Source organism: Clavelina lepadiformis, chromosome 1 (genome assembly GCF_947623445.1).
Source record: "Clavelina lepadiformis chromosome 1, kaClaLepa1.1, whole genome shotgun sequence".
NCBI lineage: Eukaryota > Metazoa > Chordata > Ascidiacea > Aplousobranchia > Clavelinidae > Clavelina > Clavelina lepadiformis.
Genome location: NC_135240.1, coordinates 27,408,798 through 27,426,283, shown reverse-complemented (window position 1 = coordinate 27,426,283; position 17,486 = coordinate 27,408,798). Strand labels below are relative to the sequence as shown.

The 17,486-nt window shown below is 38.0% G+C and overlaps 2 protein-coding genes across 2 annotated transcripts; one reads left to right on the top strand and one right to left on the bottom strand.

Annotated features, from left to right (window-relative positions):
- Positions 1-27: 27 nt before the first annotated feature.
- On the bottom strand, positions 28-5,189 carry LOC143444725 (atlastin-2-like). The gene is made up of 10 exons (XM_076943595.1): positions 4,727-5,189; positions 4,134-4,280; positions 3,604-3,759; positions 3,370-3,432; positions 3,007-3,238; positions 2,751-2,935; positions 2,440-2,523; positions 2,183-2,377; positions 1,918-1,983; positions 28-1,736 (listed from the first exon to the last, which is right to left on the bottom strand). The coding sequence occupies exons 1-10, from the start codon at positions 4,916-4,918 to the stop codon at positions 1,251-1,253; spliced, it is 1,806 nt and encodes a 601-aa protein (XP_076799710.1). The 5' UTR covers positions 4,919-5,189; the 3' UTR covers positions 28-1,250.
- An 11-nt stretch (positions 5,190-5,200) lies between these two features.
- LOC143444861 (uncharacterized) lies at positions 5,201-7,122 on the top strand. The gene is made up of 2 exons (XM_076943648.1): positions 5,201-5,625; positions 5,713-7,122. Exons 1-2 carry the CDS (start codon positions 5,409-5,411, stop codon positions 6,942-6,944), a joined length of 1,449 nt encoding a protein of 482 aa, XP_076799763.1. The 5' UTR covers positions 5,201-5,408; the 3' UTR covers positions 6,945-7,122.
- The last annotated feature ends 10,364 nt before the right edge of the window (positions 7,123-17,486 follow it).

Below are 17,486 nucleotides of genomic sequence, written 5' to 3'. Positions count from 1 at the left end.
TATCGTTAACTTCTGCGGTCGCCAATGTGTAAAACAGCGGATACAAAGACCTAAACTTTTTATCCAAGGAAACAATTAAAATAATACACCAACATACAAAGAAAAAACACTTAAAAATTTGTTTTACCGCCGTGGAAGGTAAAAATCGGGCAAATCAAGACAATGGAAGACCTGGTCGTTTTGTTTGAACAAAATTACAGCTCAGCTAGTTGTAACGTCATTTAAGGCCAAATGGTCTTCACAAGAATAAACCCACCCAAATGCCTTACACAGAGGTATTGTAAATTGCGTAGATCTACAACTTAACTTACTTACTTACTCTAAGTAAAGATTATAGGTAGGGCCGGCCTTAGCGAGCGCGGGGCCAAATTCAAGAGCTGATGACGGGGCCTCTTGCCGATTGTAGATGACTTAATTCAATAATTAATAGTAGCAAAGTAAAACAAATATCAACTCCCATCAAAGGTTATGCTTCGTGACTTTTCTCATCAAAACATTCTCTTTCGAGAACAGGTTGAGAAAAAACTGTGATTTGCTCAAAATAAAAGCTAAATTGTTTTTTTTTTTATTTGGTGCCTACCTGCGCTGGGCTCAACGCAGTCGCATCGCTCGCATTGGACTAAGGCCAGCCCTCGTTGGGCTATAGGCCTATCATAGTGCGGTTATTATCTGTGTTTCTTGCAAAAGTTGTTTGATATAATATTTCTCGACTTGTTCCTGTTATCCAATAACTCACTCAAGTTACTTTCTCACAAATACTTTATTGGTAAACATGAGTAGATATAGCCTACATTGGGTTATGCAGCTCCACCAAAGAAGGTGAATTAACCTACGCGTGACCACAACTCACTTTTTGTGATGAAATATTGTGTTAGCAATCAAATGAACCTCAACTGCACATTGGGCAAAGCGTATACTGTACAATACTTTTTATGCATCTGCTTATGACAAATATGTTGTTGCTCGATCGCTCATCGCGTTAACTTTTTTGAATGTAAATGAATCAAGGATTTCAATTACGTCATAATGACATAGTGCATAATTTTTAAACCTATTAATTTGATTGGTGAAATAGCGTCTACTTAAAAGAAGAGTCTCTTGCAAATTCAAGCAAAGCACGAATACCAGGAAAAAGGCACAATATTTCATGGCACGCGCGACCACATGGGCCACAAATATGCACAAATTTTACAACTTACGAAACAAAAACTTCAAACCTTTTATGGTTTCAAACTAATCGTTGTTCATTCTCATTCTCGCGGTATAGAAATTTCGGTGGAGCCATCGGAGAGAGTGATGAACATGTTTTTATTTTCCAAGCTGTCCTGATCGACCTCGTCTTCAATAGCAGCTTGTTCTTCAAATGCAGTTGCGATCGATGAAACGGTTGCTCCCATAAACATTCCTCCAGCTCCGGCTCCTGCAATCCACCCACTTATGATGCCAGCTGTGGACGCCTCCGCCGCAACAGCCAGAGCAAGTACTGGAGGTATAAACATAATCGCTGCAGTAAGAGCAGCGCCTACAATGCCAGTCACCCCAGCGGCCAATATTATTCGATTGCGTCGATTTTTCTTCGCAACCTGTGTGTGGATCATTTTGAGGTCATCCAGTAATTGTTGGAGGAATCGTCGATGGAACCTTTCTGGTATTTTTGCCTTTATGTCGTCAATTGTTGTTTTTACAGCTTCTTTTGCTATTTCGTCTATTTTTTTGTTGCTTTTAAGTGATACGCCCTACAGCGGTAATTGAAAAACTGTTGCATTATTGGTCAAACCTTTTATGCACAAAAATTGAAATGATTTATGTATTAATTTATTTTAGTTTGTTACTTTCAAAGCTTTTATTAAACACTTTGACCTGGTATGTACACGTTTTGATGTTAAATAGCTTTAGACCGAGCTCAGCTTTTCTTACCTCGTTCAGTTTTGCGGCAAAGCCATTAATTATGTTGACGTAAGTTTTTCTGGCCTCGATATCGTCCTGAAACAATTGAACAATGTAACTTCCATATATTCTGATATTCAGCACGATTTTTAAAACACTGGTCAGAAAAAGCAACACATTTTGAGCAAATGCAGAATAAGCGTTTTAAGTTTGTGTCTTGAAAATCATACAATACAGTCCTATAACTAGCCTTGACTGAAAGCATTAGTCACGTCAGCCTATATTTTTAACAGACCTTCATTTCCTTCAAAAGTTGCTGTAAAAATGTTTCTAGTTTTTTTTTCCATCTTTCCTGAAAACTTTTGTTTCCTGGTTTTTCCATCTCACTGTACTTTTTCAAAGCACTTGCCTCAAACTTAAGGTGGAATTCATTCAACTCAGATTGTGTTATTATCTTCCAGTAAGGTTCAAATTCGGTGCCGCGGAGCGACTGGAAAAGAGAGAAGTGAAAATGTGCACAAGTAGTCATTTTTTCATCTCGTCCTTTCTTACCTTTATTGTGTCGCTCATTTGTCTCCAGTAATGCACTAAACAAGGGAGAAGAATCTTTTCTCTCATTTGCATGTTATGACCGCACTAAAATACACAAAGCAAAGATCATACAATCATCCCGTAAATTATTTGCATTCTAACCCAAAAAATATCGAGACTCAATTGAAAAACTTTTTGAAAAATTATGACGCAATTAATTACTAGGATCGTTTTATTTTAATTAATTATCTTTCGACGAAATGTAAGCGATCAAACCACAAAAGATTTTTGCAAAAGTAGATTAGGTTTATATCCAGGCTACACATACGTGCTTGCAAGTAACTTTCCGCGAGAGGCGCTTTACCAGTGTTAACGCTGTTTGCGAAGTCAATCAAAAGCTCGCACAATTCTTCACCACTGTAAATGCTGTTGCCCAGTCTCCGGGGTAAAATATTATTTGGTAAGAAATAACTTTTAAATAAATTCTTCACAGTAGTCATAAGTTCCTCATCCACATCTGCAAACGAAAAACCTTGCTAAAACGAGGTCTTCATACAACCAACTATCAACTACAGTGCAGTAGATTACCTTTGATTAAGCAAAGCTGCTCTCCACCGGTATATTTTTCGATAATATCACCGGGCGGTGGCAGCAAGGAGCACATAAGTCCACCGTCAAAGTGGCTTTTGAGAAAATCAACGAGATCTTGGTGTTCGTCAGATTTTTGCCTCGTTAGTACATGATCTAAATATTTTTTCCCTCCTTCAACACCAACGGGGTAAGCTGGCTTCTTCCAATCTCGTACGAGGAAAAACATTCGCTGCGTTTCAATGCAATGATGTGTTAAGGATTCTGCACTGTGCTAAGTAGCATCTTCAAGGGAGTTTATCTTATAATTCGAGTTATAATATTAGTCTAGTTATTACGTGAAGTTGTTTATAAAATTCTTACCTGAAACAACGAATATCCTTTTTCTTTGATCCAATCGCTGGGCATCGCCGATTCCGCAAATTTCTAGTAAGTTGGCAATACATTACAAAATTACCTGGATGCATTTACATTAAGTATTTGTAGCCTTAAAAATAAAATGAGGCGGCGAGTTGCAACACATCAGAATATTAAGAGATAATATTTACACGCGATGATGTGAACAAACATTGTTAATTTTCACTGAAAACAACCCACGCAAATGTATTGAATGCTGTGTCCATCAATTTTGTTTTGAACATTGATGAACTGGATGGAGCTCATCAGCATGCTCAAGCCCGCAATTACTCCACTGCTCCCGGTGTCATGGGTGAAGTCGAACAGGCCTTGGGTGTCCATCAGGAATAAAGCAACCTGTTTCAAAACTCTTGTTTTCTTTTATAAATCTTATCAATAATTAATTAATTAAAGCACACTTTTTTGGGGAGATTCTTCTACAGCTAAAATAATCACTACGTGTGGGCCGATTGTGGAAATTACTTGTCGGCCGGCTTTCAAGATTTTAACGTTACAACGATCAATTAAAGCGAGAGCTCGTTTTATCGACTTCAGTTATTTCAAATAATTCAAATAATTCAAATAACTTGAAGTGATGTCATCAATCTCGGCGAAACTCTTTTACTAAAACGCGTGTTCACTACGAGTCGCCAAAGAGTTGGTCTAACGGTAGCAATTATAATTGTTTTCATTAAGACGTCACAAGATGTTAATTTTTGAATTTAACTCACATGTGGGCATTTTTCGTTTCCGGTTTTTACGACGTATGGTTGCTTTGTGATGTAAATTCCTTTCGTGGTAGCATTCAAACCGTCGCCAGTTGAGAAGACGTTCTTTAGTCTTTGGTTTGTTACGTTGACCGCGTCTTCCGACGAAATCTATTAAAAGCAAAGGAGAAAGTTGTCAAAGCAAATTAAAGATTTCTTTAAAAAATCTTAAAAATGTTAGTAGCTAAAAGCAATACTCGACAACCGGCAGCTCGGAACACGACGTGTTAAGCATGTATCCTTATGTGATCATCCTCATATATCATTGTTTGCATCCTTACACAGACTTCACTACTTGGGGACGAAAATAAAAAACAAAAGAACGAATTTTCGCAGCGAACACTTCCCTGTGTGAACGCAGTCTGCACAACGCACAGGTAAAACTGGAATCTTCACGCAAGCAATTTTCGTTGCACAACCTACATTTTTTTTGTGGCTATATATAGCTTTTATTTTTAAGTTACAAATGTGCCACCGAATTTTAAAAGTTTATAATTGCGTCTCGAATGAAAAAGGTTGCGGTACACAGCAAATTACAGTAAGTAACTATCACGTACAGACTGCTGATGTAGTAAATGCAGAAAACAATTCAAGAGGAACGACTTCCCAGTTCCATAAGGTCCAGCAATTGAATAAATCGCCACCGGTATATTAGCTGCATCTGGATGACATAAAACTTCCTTCAGTGCGTCCACTTTCACTTGAATAGGTTTGCCTTCCTCTGACTCTATTATATTAACCAAGGCCATGGGTAAGCTTATGAGCACGTACAGCGACACCTGCGCAGATTAAATTGATAAAATTTAAAATTGGTTTTGTGGTAATTGATTTTGATTACATGAATTCTTATGTATTTGATCTTTCTTAGCGGTAACATTAACTCTGTTTAATCCGCATACAATGCTGCCCCTGTAACAAATAGTTTCTCTCACAAATAATTAAGTGATATTCCACTTTATAACTGGCACCCATTTTTGTTCAACTTTTCTCAAAGAGAATTGAGATCTCTGTTTAATTACACTGGCCAACAAAAAAAAATTTTTTTTTGAGTGCCAAAGATATTTTGATGGGTTCTGGGTAATTTTGGGCTGCTGAGTCCGAAAATAACATTCGTTTCTTTGAATTGGCTCTAGTTTTTGAGATATCGATATTTTTTATTTTTGACAAGAGAAAAATCGTTAATCGTACTTATGGATACTGAATTTTACGTATTGGTTTGCGCAGTTGTATTTAAGAGTTATGAGTTCATCACGAAGAAGCTGTCGCAATGATCCTGACAAGTTTTGTTATATCTGTGGGGAATATATCTTCAAAGACCAAAGGAAAGCTATCACCGATTTTGTGAGGAAGGTGTATCTTTCGTATTTTAAAGTGAAGCTTGGTGACCAAGACAAGCCATGGGCACCTCATATTGTCTGCAAAGCATGTGTAGAAAGCTTGAGAAAGTGGACTAAAGGTACCCTTAAAAATCTCAAGTTTGGTGTACCGATGGTCTGGAGAGAACCAAAAAGCCACTTTAATGACTGCTACTTCTGTTTGTTAGACCTAAAGGGGTTTAATCGTCGTAAGAAGAATACTTGGAATTACCCAAATTTAGAATCTGCTCGGCGACCTGTGCCTCAATTGGAGGAAGTACCTGTGCCTAAATTTAGTGATTTACCTGACACATCCTTGGAAAATGATGAGTTTCATGAAAAGGTAGAAAGCTCTGCAAGTGACAGCAGTGGAAGTGTGTTCGAAAGCCGTCCATTAATTCTAGAGCCATTCAAGCAGGAGGAGCTGAGCGATCTTATCAGGGATCTCAACTTATCCAAAGAAGCAGCAGAAATTTTGGCATCCCGACTCAAAGACAAAAACTGCCTTGGATCTGGAGCTTCAATAACATTCTACCATACAAGAGAGAAAGAATTACGTCCGTATTTTAGCCAACAAGATGAACTTGTTTACTGCAAAGACATCGAAGGGCTTCTGCTGAAAATGGGAGTGCCACAATATAGACCTCAAGAGTGGCGCTTATTCAAAGACAGTTCGAAAAGGAGTTTGAAATGTGTATTGCTACATAATGGTAACAGTTATGCATCTCTCCCAATTGGCCACTCAACAAAACTAAAAGAAGAGTACAACAACATTAAAACGGTATTACAGAAACTGGATTATGACTCTCACCAATGGTTAATCTGTGTAGACTTGAAGATGGTAAATTTTTTGCTTGGCCAGCAAAGCGGCTACACAAAATATCCATGTTTTATCTGCTTGTGGGATAGCCGAGCGCGCACTGATCACTGGGTGAAGAAAGGGTGGCCACCTAGAGATTCCATGAGAGTAGGTGAAGGTAACATCATAAATGAACCTTTAGTTGCTAGAAAGAAGATCATCATTCCACCGCTGCACATAAAACTTGGTTTGATGAAGCAATTTGTGAAAGCCTTGCCTGCAACTGGGGATTGCTTCAACTATATTTGCAGAACATTTCCTGCTTTGACCATCGAAAAGCTTAAAGCAGGCATTTTTGATGGCCCTCAGATTCGCAAACTCATAAAGGATGTGTGTTTTGTGCAGTCCATGACAGACACAGAGTCTGCTGCTTGGCAATCGTTTGTTTTAGTCACACAGAACTTTCTTGGTAACCGAAAAGCTGAAAATTACCAAGAATTGGTGGAAGATATGCTTTCCAAGTTGAAAGATTTAGGTGTGAAGATGAGTATCAAGGTTCACTATCTCTTCAGCCACTTAGATCGTTTTCCTGCAAACCTTGGTGATCTAAGTGAAGAGTAGGGAGAAAGGTTCCACCAGGACATTAAGGTCATGGAAGAGAGGTATCAGGGCAGGTGGGATGCCCATATGATGGCCGACTACTGTTGGAGTCTCCAACGTGACTGCTTGGCTGCATCACATTCCAGAAAGTCGTACAAAAGAAAATGTATAAGCATCGACTAATTTTTTTGTATTACAGTAGTGGTATATGATTGATTAGCGTGCTTTGACAGCTTACTAAATGTACTTTGAGCGTTACTAAAAGTAGTGTTTGTGCTTTGACGTCGCCTGTTTTTGCGTTACAAAAATCTGTTGTTTACTGCTAACATCGCCTAAGTTTTATAATTTTTGCTTGATTTTCACATGAAACATGATTCGCGTAAAGAAGGCTCTCTGTGTTAACGATTGCGTCTTTAACAATATCGCATCAGAAATAGAAGAATACTGTATGCACATGCTTGAAAAGACAGATGTAGACTCATCAAAGTTGTAGTATAAAGAGAATTTTACCTATGTCAAAATTTGCTTATTTTTAACACTTTTTGAAACAAAAATATGAAATATCTCAAAAACTAGAGCCAATTCGGAAAAACTAATGCCATTTTTGGATTCAGCGACATAAAAATACCCTAAAACCGTTGAAACTTTCTTGGCACCAAAATGTGTGTTGACTAGTGTTATCAACTCTTAATTCTTGGACTTGTGCTACAAGCGATCGAGCGACTATTACAGGGGAGGGCAAACTGCAACATGCGGCTCTTTGGCATGTTTTTTTGTGGCTCTTCTAGTCGATTTGAAAAATTCCAAAAAAATTGTAAAGGCTACCAAGAGTACCGTTTATGAACGTTTCTGTCTATTTTTTTCTTTATTTAGGCCAGCATTTCGTTTATGACGTAACACTAGACATAGAATCCGACATTGTTTTCAGGTATAGATTCTATACTCAATGGCAAAGGTGGTCAAAGTACGCCTCGCTGACATGTTTTTATGGGTCTTCTAGCTGAAAAGTAATAGCTCCCAATGACTACTAATAACTAGGGCAACCAGTTTTTTGACCTAAAAAGTTTAAATTTTGACCTTAAAATTTGCAAATTTTGACCTTATTTTGACCTAAAAAGTTTAAATTTTGACCTCATTTTGAAAAACGCTATACTGATAGTCTCTACACCAGTGGTTCTTAACGTGGGCGCTACCGCCCCCCAGGGGGCGTTTTTGATTTTTAGAGGGGCGGAAATACTCAGGGGGCGCTATGGGGGGCGCTATATTCAGAAGGTGTAACGATATTAACCTCACTGCAAATTAATAATAATGCGCATTGTCTGGTCTGATGCTTAATTGATTCGCAAAACGCTTAATTGATTTGCAAAACGTAGTCAGTCAGTCAGTCTGTTAGTTAAACTTCTGCTTGGGCTAGTTTAGGGTGTAACGTCCAAATCAGCATTGTTGTTTATTCAAATTATATGATTTAAGACTGAGTGATAATGATTTATACGATTTGTGAACCGTGACCTGCTTGAAGTCATTAAAATGTGCTTTGTTGACGCCCCGTGGAAAATCGCACACTATTGGTGAAGAACTTATTATACCAGCTGTGAAAGAAATCAACAGTACTATGATGGCCACTCAAAAAGATGTAACACCTTCGATTCCACTGAGCAATAGTACTGTGTCTTCCAGAATTGATGAAATGGCAATTGACATTGAAAATAAACTTTGTGATGAACTCAAAACAACACAATTTTCTTTACAGCTTGACGAGACAACACTACGCGACAATGAAGCTTTGCTAATGGCTTATGTGCGCTATATAAATGCCAGTCATAAAGTTATTGAGGAGTTTCTGTTTGCTGAACTATTAGAGGTCGACACTAAAGATTCAACGGTTTATAAGGCAGTTGAACAATTCTTTAAACGGAAAGGAATTCCACTTTCGAATGTTATTGCATGTGCAACCGATGGAGCACCATCAATGACTGGACGCCATCGTGGATTCCTGGCACATCTTAAAAGAGAAGTTCCGGACATATTTACATTCCACTGTGTCATTCACAGACAGCATTTAGCTGCAAAGCATCTCAGTGGCAGATTGCATAGTACCCTGCAAGCTGTTATCAGAGCAGTGAATAAGATTAAAGCCCATCCATTGAATGACCGCATATTTCGCCAGCTTTGTCATGAAAATGAAGAAGAATTTGAACGGCTCATGCTACATACAGAAGTCCGGTGACTTTCAAAAGGAAAATGTCTACAACGCTTTCATGACCTCTATGATTCTGTTATTGATTTCTTTAAGTTTCAATTATTGGATGAGAAAGTGAGTTCAGATTTGGAAAGCAGAAGAGCAGACGTTGCTTATTTGTCTGATATTTTCAAGAAATTAAATGAGGTCAACATTAAATTGCAAGGAACCAAAATGTGTCTCATCAAAGCAAAGGGAATAATAATGGCATTTATTAGCAAATTAGATTTCTACAAAAATTGTTTACTAAGGCTAGACTTAAATCAGTTTCCTAGCCTAAAAGCCATAAAGGAAAACCAAACCGATGATTCATGTTTATCAGACACTGATCTAGACTGCTATTCCTCTCATCTTCAAGCATTGAAAGAAGAATTGTTGATCAGATTTAAAGATCTCAAAGAATTAAAAATACCAGAGTGGGTTGTAAATCCATTCCAGGCTGATGCAAACAATGCTGATCCAAATCTAGTTGAAGAACTTATAGACTTGCAAAATGACTTTGAAGGTAAAGTGTTGTTCCAGCAGATTGGCTATGAAGCTTTCTGGCCAAAGGAACAAGTTAAATATCCTCATCTTTGGGAAAAAATCAAAGTATTACTGTTAGCATTTCCTTCATCATACCTGGTAGAGAAGGGATTCAGTTCGGTCTTGCAACTCTTAACTAAGCAGAGAAATAGATTGCAAATATGTAAAAGGGGTGATCTGAGACTCTTTTTATCAAATATTGAAACTGATATACTTAAGTTGGTTAAGCAAGTTATCACCAGGCCCAAGGTAGTCATTAAATACATTTTTCCTGCTTTATTAATGTGTATTTTTGTGTATCAACCATTCTCTTATTATTTCTGTTTATTAAATAATATCGCTTGTCTCAAATACAAGGCAACCGGATTTGTGATTAAGCCGGTCTTTTCGCTAAACATTTATAATTTTTAACACAGCCCTTTCATTATGGTGGGCGGCAGACTATGGAAACCTCTGAAAAGGGGCGCTGGGGGAAAAAAGGTTAAGAACCACTGCTCTACACTGTCTACAGCAACTTTCTAATCTAAAGGTGCATTTAAAAATGACAAAATGCTTTTCTAGTGTTGACTTTTTTTCGTTTCTGCGTATTAAGATTGACAACTTGCAGTTTCAAATGCAATGCCGTCACATCGTGACGTCACTAAACGCGCTGAAAAGCCTTCCCTCTCTTTGTGGCTTTGGTTCTAAGTAAAATTTGCGGCACTGGAATTGTTTGCGGTACAAGAAAAGAGAAAAACGGAAGAATAATATTACAAAATGGTTACAAAATTACAAGTTTAATAGATTTTGACCTAAAAAAAAGACCTAAAGAAACAATTTGACCGTATTTTGACCTAACGTAACATTTTGACTTTATTTGACCTAATAACTTCTATACCACACGTCGTACAAAGCTGAAATTTGTTTTGTGCATGTTTGATAACATTCTGGGCAGGTTAAAAAAAATTGACCATATTGACTTTTGGTTGCCCTACTAATAACATAATAATCAAATTGACAATCATTACAGATTTTGCGGCTCGCTGGTGTTTATAGTTTTCCGCAAGTGACTCTTTCATTGAACAAGTTTGCCCACCCCTGGACTATTACAACATACATAGATTTATTTTCCCATTTTTTTTACGATATTTCGTGCATGTGGACCGAACAAACAACGGCTCGCATGATATGACAGATTGCAGGATTCTGTTCAACATAATGAGTAAATAAATAATAATGAAAGGAAAATGTTAGTTTAGACACCGTGAAAATCACTTTAAACTTGGACTCAAGAAACAATACCTTTGTTCAAGCTTAAAAAACCTATTGCGTCATGGTTACTATCAGCTGCATATAAAAACTTTTCCTCAGGGACATGTAACGCCGTTTTGTTTTCTATTTTCCTCTTAAACTCCCCTTTGCTCTGTTCTATTTCGTGAACATTTCTACAAAATTACGCTGCACTCCCAGACCTTGTTGTTAAATAAAAATAAAAAAGATCTTAATAAAATAGAAGTAAAACTGGCGCCCGGGTTATGCAGAAAGTGATTTCGTCCGCCATTCAACAACTCATTGCTGCTGAAAGGTCGTTGCCCTTTTCAATGCGATGTTTGTATCAAATCATTTTTGTGAAACAGGAATTAAAATATCCGAAAATGTTTGCACAGACGGGCGCAATGACCGTTTCACTGCTGTCAAAAGCAAACCCGACAAAAGAGAACTTGTTACCTTTAACTACTAAGAGAACGGTTACTGGTTTCCGGTTCTATTGTCACTTATAAGAGAACTTCACCGTTGAAAGAAACTTGTGCCATTGTAAACTACACAACACTTCATTTGCATGATAAGCTGAGTGGAACATGCAGTTGAATAAGGCCAGCAAGTTGCACATTGCATAGGGTAAGCAAGGAACCGTCGTAGAGTGAGCAAGATCATGACGCATACCACGAACGACCACATCAAGCCTGTTAGACTATTTGTGCGGAAGTGTGCTGCTTTTTAATCTCGTAAAATTGCCTCAGTTGCCTCGTAAAATTGCCTCAGTTGCCTCGTAAAACTGCGTTCAGCCTACCCCGGCCCAGAACATCCAGTCAAGCGTGAAGCAAAACGTAAAACAGGTGTCGGACTTTTCTGAGGGAAAAACTGGTTGTGACCGGTTTCGGGTGGAATCACACCTGGTCTTCTGCTGCATTGCGCCGCTGCTGTGTTTGTTTTCCTTCAAAAACTCGTAGCCAGTTGGTGTGCTCCTAAAAAAAGAACTTCGGACGAAGCAGAGAAAGTTCGCTGTCCAACAATTCTTGACAACCTATCGCATCCAAATTCTGATTCCCTGACTATGGGGAAGCCTTTGAACGTACCAATGATTTTCACTACACTTGAGCTTAACATACCGGGGTTTGTTTTATGCGTTTTTCACAAGCCCGGTCAAAGCAAGTGCGGGGCCCAGTGTATCCCTAATAGGCCCCAATATCTATAAGTAATCTCGCAGGTTGGTGAGATCACGTTCCCTGCTGGGGAATCGAGCGAAAGCGAAAAAAATCACAATGAGATAAGTCTGGAAAGTAGAAAACTTGCGTATTACGTAAACCTGTTTCGAATTTCGGTGCGTGTTGTTTCACTGGCAAATTAAAAAATAATATAGAGATTTTCGCAAAATAAAAGATAAATTGTTGTTAATAATTTGTTTTGGTGCTGCGCATCATGGGGTGTTGAACGCCGATTCACCGAGAGTAGAATGCTGTCTTAATTGCTCTTTGTCAACACCAAGTGGTTAACTATATTATAACTCTGTATTTTTGCAGCGTCGTTATTGCTGGATTTCAGTGCGTTCTGTTGGTTATAACTTTGTTATTAGCCAATCATTATCTTAGTTCAAGTCATGCAGTTATCACGGAATATCCTAGAATCAATTTAGCGAAAATAGTTAATTAATGTAATAACGTAATACCACATTTAGCATAAATTAGTAAGTTTTGGTGAAATTCTGTCTCTATCCGATGCTTACCTCCATCCTATTCTGATGTGCTATTTGAAGTGTGTCATACACTTAAGTTCAGTCGTCGCCTGTGGTTGGTAAATCTGAGACGTTTGATGCGAGTTGATATTTTCTTATGCTCTGCCAGGTATTACTCGATGCAATCTAGGATAATTCTGCGGAATTTATTCACTGAAACTTGAAACAGTGCATCGTGTGGTTGCTATTGTGTGACGTGTGTCAGTGGATGGCAAGCACCATGGCAAATCAGCGGTGACTCTCACTGCTTTCAGTGGCTTTGTGACCTTGCGTCCTTCGCCGCTTCACTTCGCTTTTGTCATTAGTTTCTTGCCGTAGAGTTTATCGGATGTTGCTGTATTTTTGGCAAAAATATAGGAACGTTGTTAAAACACACTAGTTTGTAAAATGCTGGCCCAAATCTTTTTAAATTCATGATTAAAGACAGACTTTAAATAATTTCCAAACTCTGGTCGCTTGATGGCTCACACCATGCTTGGCGTCTAACAACATCACATCCTTGCATTTACTACGACAAAATTGGAAAACGCTGTTATGTACTATGTCACGTAATAATATCTATTATTATCATACGTTTGTCCATTAATGTCAATTGAAACTAAGAGGGATGGAATATATGTGTTTTCTGCAATCGTTCAACACAAAGATTAACTTTATTTTTGCTGGTGTTTTATATGCACCGCTGCACTGCAAAAGACATATCAAATCAAAACCTCTGATAAACATAAACAATTACAAATGTCAAAACATAAACAGTTTATCAGAAACTAAAAGTGTTTTTGATTGTTTGAAAACATTTGTTAATGTCAAATAATAACTTAACTTAATGAGCGCATGACCATAAATTATTTTGGCAATACAATTCAAACTGTATAAGGTAGGACTATTGCTTCATGATAGTTCGATATTTTATCACTGCAAAGCTCTATCCTTGCTGGATATAACACGATATTTTCCAAGATAAGCATAACTGCAAATCTTGTTATTGTATTACTGTATATCACAAACATTTTACATGGAAGTTGCGCTAAGAAAATAAACCTTCAGATGAAACCCAGCACCCGTTTGTAGGTATGTCACAAATGTGGGTGTGCTAATTTTGGTTATTCGCCTGGGGCTAGGCTTCATGCTATAGATAGCCTGTCCGTTTGGTTGATTATACTTACAAACACACATTTTCTATCGACAAACAGGAATATCTTTCCGACGATCTTCAACCTGTCCAAATCTGATCGTACAAAAATATCAGTGAAAAAAGATTGTGTGCGGGCCCGTGTATATCTTAATCCTGTTCAGAGGTTTACAAAGTTTCGACCAGCGTGACATCGTCGCATCGTAGTCGCAATCTGGATTGGCTGCATTGTTGTACAATACCGGGTCCAACAGTACTTCACCAATTCACCAGATAAATGTATTGACTATATTTGAAGTCAATATAACTACGTTAGTCTAAGTGAGAATCGATTGCTGTTGGGTCAACCTAACCGACATAGGTGTAAATTTGAGCAGTTAATTATGAAACAAAATATAGCGTAATATAATTTGGACCTCTGTTTGTAAATGACCGATTATTATTTATCAAATAAACTATGGGTCCGCAATACGATATTAAGCTTTGCGTTGTTTTAAAAGAGTAAACGTAGCCTATGAGACAAATTTCTTTGCAACCAGTTTCTTAGCAACCCAAATCGGTTACATCTTAGTGCGATGCAACCGATTTTTATACTTACAATCACCAAAGTGGGTTATACGTCTTTATCATTGCTCATAAAATCAGTCAAAGTTGAAGTTTATGCATCGTATATTAGGCCGACTACTTATCGATTATTTGTTACCATTTTATCGATTCCATTAGAACTGAAGATTATTAATTTATGAGGAACGGGCTCGAAGTTTAAACAACTATACAGTAAATGAATTTGCAAACGGTTTTGCCCATTCCTTGTGAATGAAAAAGGATTTATCACACTCGGCAATCTTTAACTCTTCCTATAGCCTTGACAGGAATCGGCCAAATGAAATAAATCACTAGAGTTGACTCCCACGGGCTATAAGCTGTCTAGGCTATGTGCTGTGGAATTTGTACAATCAAGCTATATTCACTTCACGTTTTTCTTTTTATTGACGCTAAAACGAAATAAAATAACAACAAATATATAAAAGCAAGTAAGACACATACATGCGCTCAATTATAATAGACAAATCTTGATTACGTTTTCTTGCGATTAAAAAGCTTAGATTTTTTCACATTCTCGACATGCGTGTGACGTTATCTTAAGGCGTAAAAAATCGAAAAATCACGGACTGAGGGTGATAAACGGTTTTGTTGCGGGTATTAGCATCAAATGTTAGTCGAAGCAAAGTGTGAGAAAATGTAAATTGCAGGTTTTTGCATCCAATAGACAAGCTTGCGTTCAGGAGAAGAACGTGAGAAGTAGCTGTGCAAATGGTAGCAGGAAAAATAGCTCAATTTGATTTAGACATAGCATCGGTCGCTTTGATTTTGATGTCATATCTTTTTATTGAGGTGGATTTGGAAATAATTTATCGATTAACGAACGGAGGTTTGCAAATCGAACCAAAATGATAGATAGAATATGGTAATGGCCTTAGAATTCGTATGTGATGGGGACGGGCCGGTTGTAGTAGAATATACGGTACATCAGTTTATTTCCCTATTTCTGCCTGTGGAATGGAATGATTTAATTTTACTAAATCAACTTAAATGTACTGTACAGCAAAATGGTATTCGCTGGACGGAATCTACGCATTACACAGCATATCTACAAAGGCATTTTGCTTGGATTTAAATTTCGTTGAAGTGTTTTATCGATCGTGACCTCTTAGGTTTGGGTTCGGCACGGGTTTTCAGTCACGTCAAGGTGAAGTTTCCAAAACCTTGTCAGAGTGCAAATGAGTGGATTTTTATACGGCACCTGGCTAAGATGAGGATTGTGGTAAATTTAATTTAATTTAATTAAATTTAAAAATAACCTAATGTACAAAAACCGAACCTAAAACTTTCGTCGATAACACAAGAAAAGATTAAAAGCACAAGAGGTCCTATAGACCACTACAGAGGTTTTGCTTCCCCCTGCATGATGGTATGCGAGAGACATATGAATTTTATTAAAGTAGTTTTTTCTCCATAAAAATCCACAGAGATCATACAGCAAATTCTAGTCTAAGCTTAACATACTAGAAACATACTAGAAACATACTAGAGATATATTATTGAATCAAACAGCTTCGGGAAAGGACTCAAAGTCGTCCCTAGCACATGAGATATAATGAATGGGTCCAGTTTGTTAGGTCTGTTGTGTTTATTTCTGTTAACTGGTGGTGTTCATGCCGCAGAGAGGTTCACAAACAATGGTACTCACCAGCTTAATTCGAGTAGTTGGGTGTTATCGAATGAAAGTTTGACCGGAGTTTATCGACCGGGAGAAAATTACTTTTTACCTTATATGGTAAACTTAAAGGTAATCCGCGACAAGACGCTTTCAACGCGATCAACGCAGAGCGATGAAACCAAGTTTGACGCTGAATGCAACAAGAGACGTTATTCATTTTCAGACTATCACGCCCAGGTGTACGACAGGTTGTGCAACAATGGCTCTTTGTGCAACAATGGCTCTTTGTGCAACAGCGATCTCCGATTACAGAAAACTGACAACGCCATGTTGTATTTTCGCCGAGTGATTGACATTTACGTTCAGATGTGGCGTAGTGCGTGTCTTCCCCGAACAAAAGCTACCCCAGTATGCGACCAGAGCACTCTTCCGTCATACAAGGAGCAAATAGCCGAAAAAATCCCCTTTTGCAAACCCGTCGCCTGCCCGGTCATAGACATCACTGAAAAAGATAGAAATCAAGCTTTTGGCCCGAAACTGTCTTTTTACGACTGTATGGCGCCAGAGTGCAAGGTGGCGTTTTACATAATCATCATCACGGACGCCATAGAAGCGATTCTGGTTGCTTTCTTCAATGGCCTAGTACTGGCGTTGGGAGTGAAGTTGCGGTTTTACACCAATTTGAACGGGTAACACTGTAACTTAAATACTACTGAATAACACTTAAAGTGTTAAATGTTATAACATTGCAGCCTAAACCTAATCTAGATCTACATCCTAATAATCTAAATCTATAACTCCAACAAAACCTCAAACAGCTAAAATCAACTTTTTGCATACCCACTCTCCTATCCTAACCGTCTATCTTTAACAATAGGTTGCGTGACCTACACATGGTGAAATAGTTACTCTGTTATATATAGGATAATTATAAAGACGCCATCGGAAGCTTACTATAACTAGGTCTGTAATTGTTATAAGCAATGACTTTCACTTGGACCCAGTAGGTTGAATAATGAAACTTTCTTGTCCAGGCGATTTGCCCTGTCTCTGGCAACCTCAGATGCAATTGTCGGTTTTATCAGTCACCCTTGCACGATGTACGGCTTTTACAGAAAATACACCAGAACATTAGATTTTGCTCTAAGTAGCGCAGTGAATTCCACCTTCTACGTCACAACCACCGGTATTGTGCAGACAATAGCAATGGCTACTTCCTTGTTTACTCTGCTCTTGCTTGCTTTGTTTAGGTAAGATTTATTATGTGATGTCTGCTTCCGCTGTCCAAATAAAAACAAATTAACAAAGATACGTAGCCAATGCTAAAAAACTAAAAAAGGTGACGGTCACTGTGCTATAAGCAATGTTAATCTTATCTTGCTGGTTTGCAGATGGATGGCAACTGTTCACCCGATGGAATATTGGAAGAACAGGGACCGACATGAAAGCCGCGG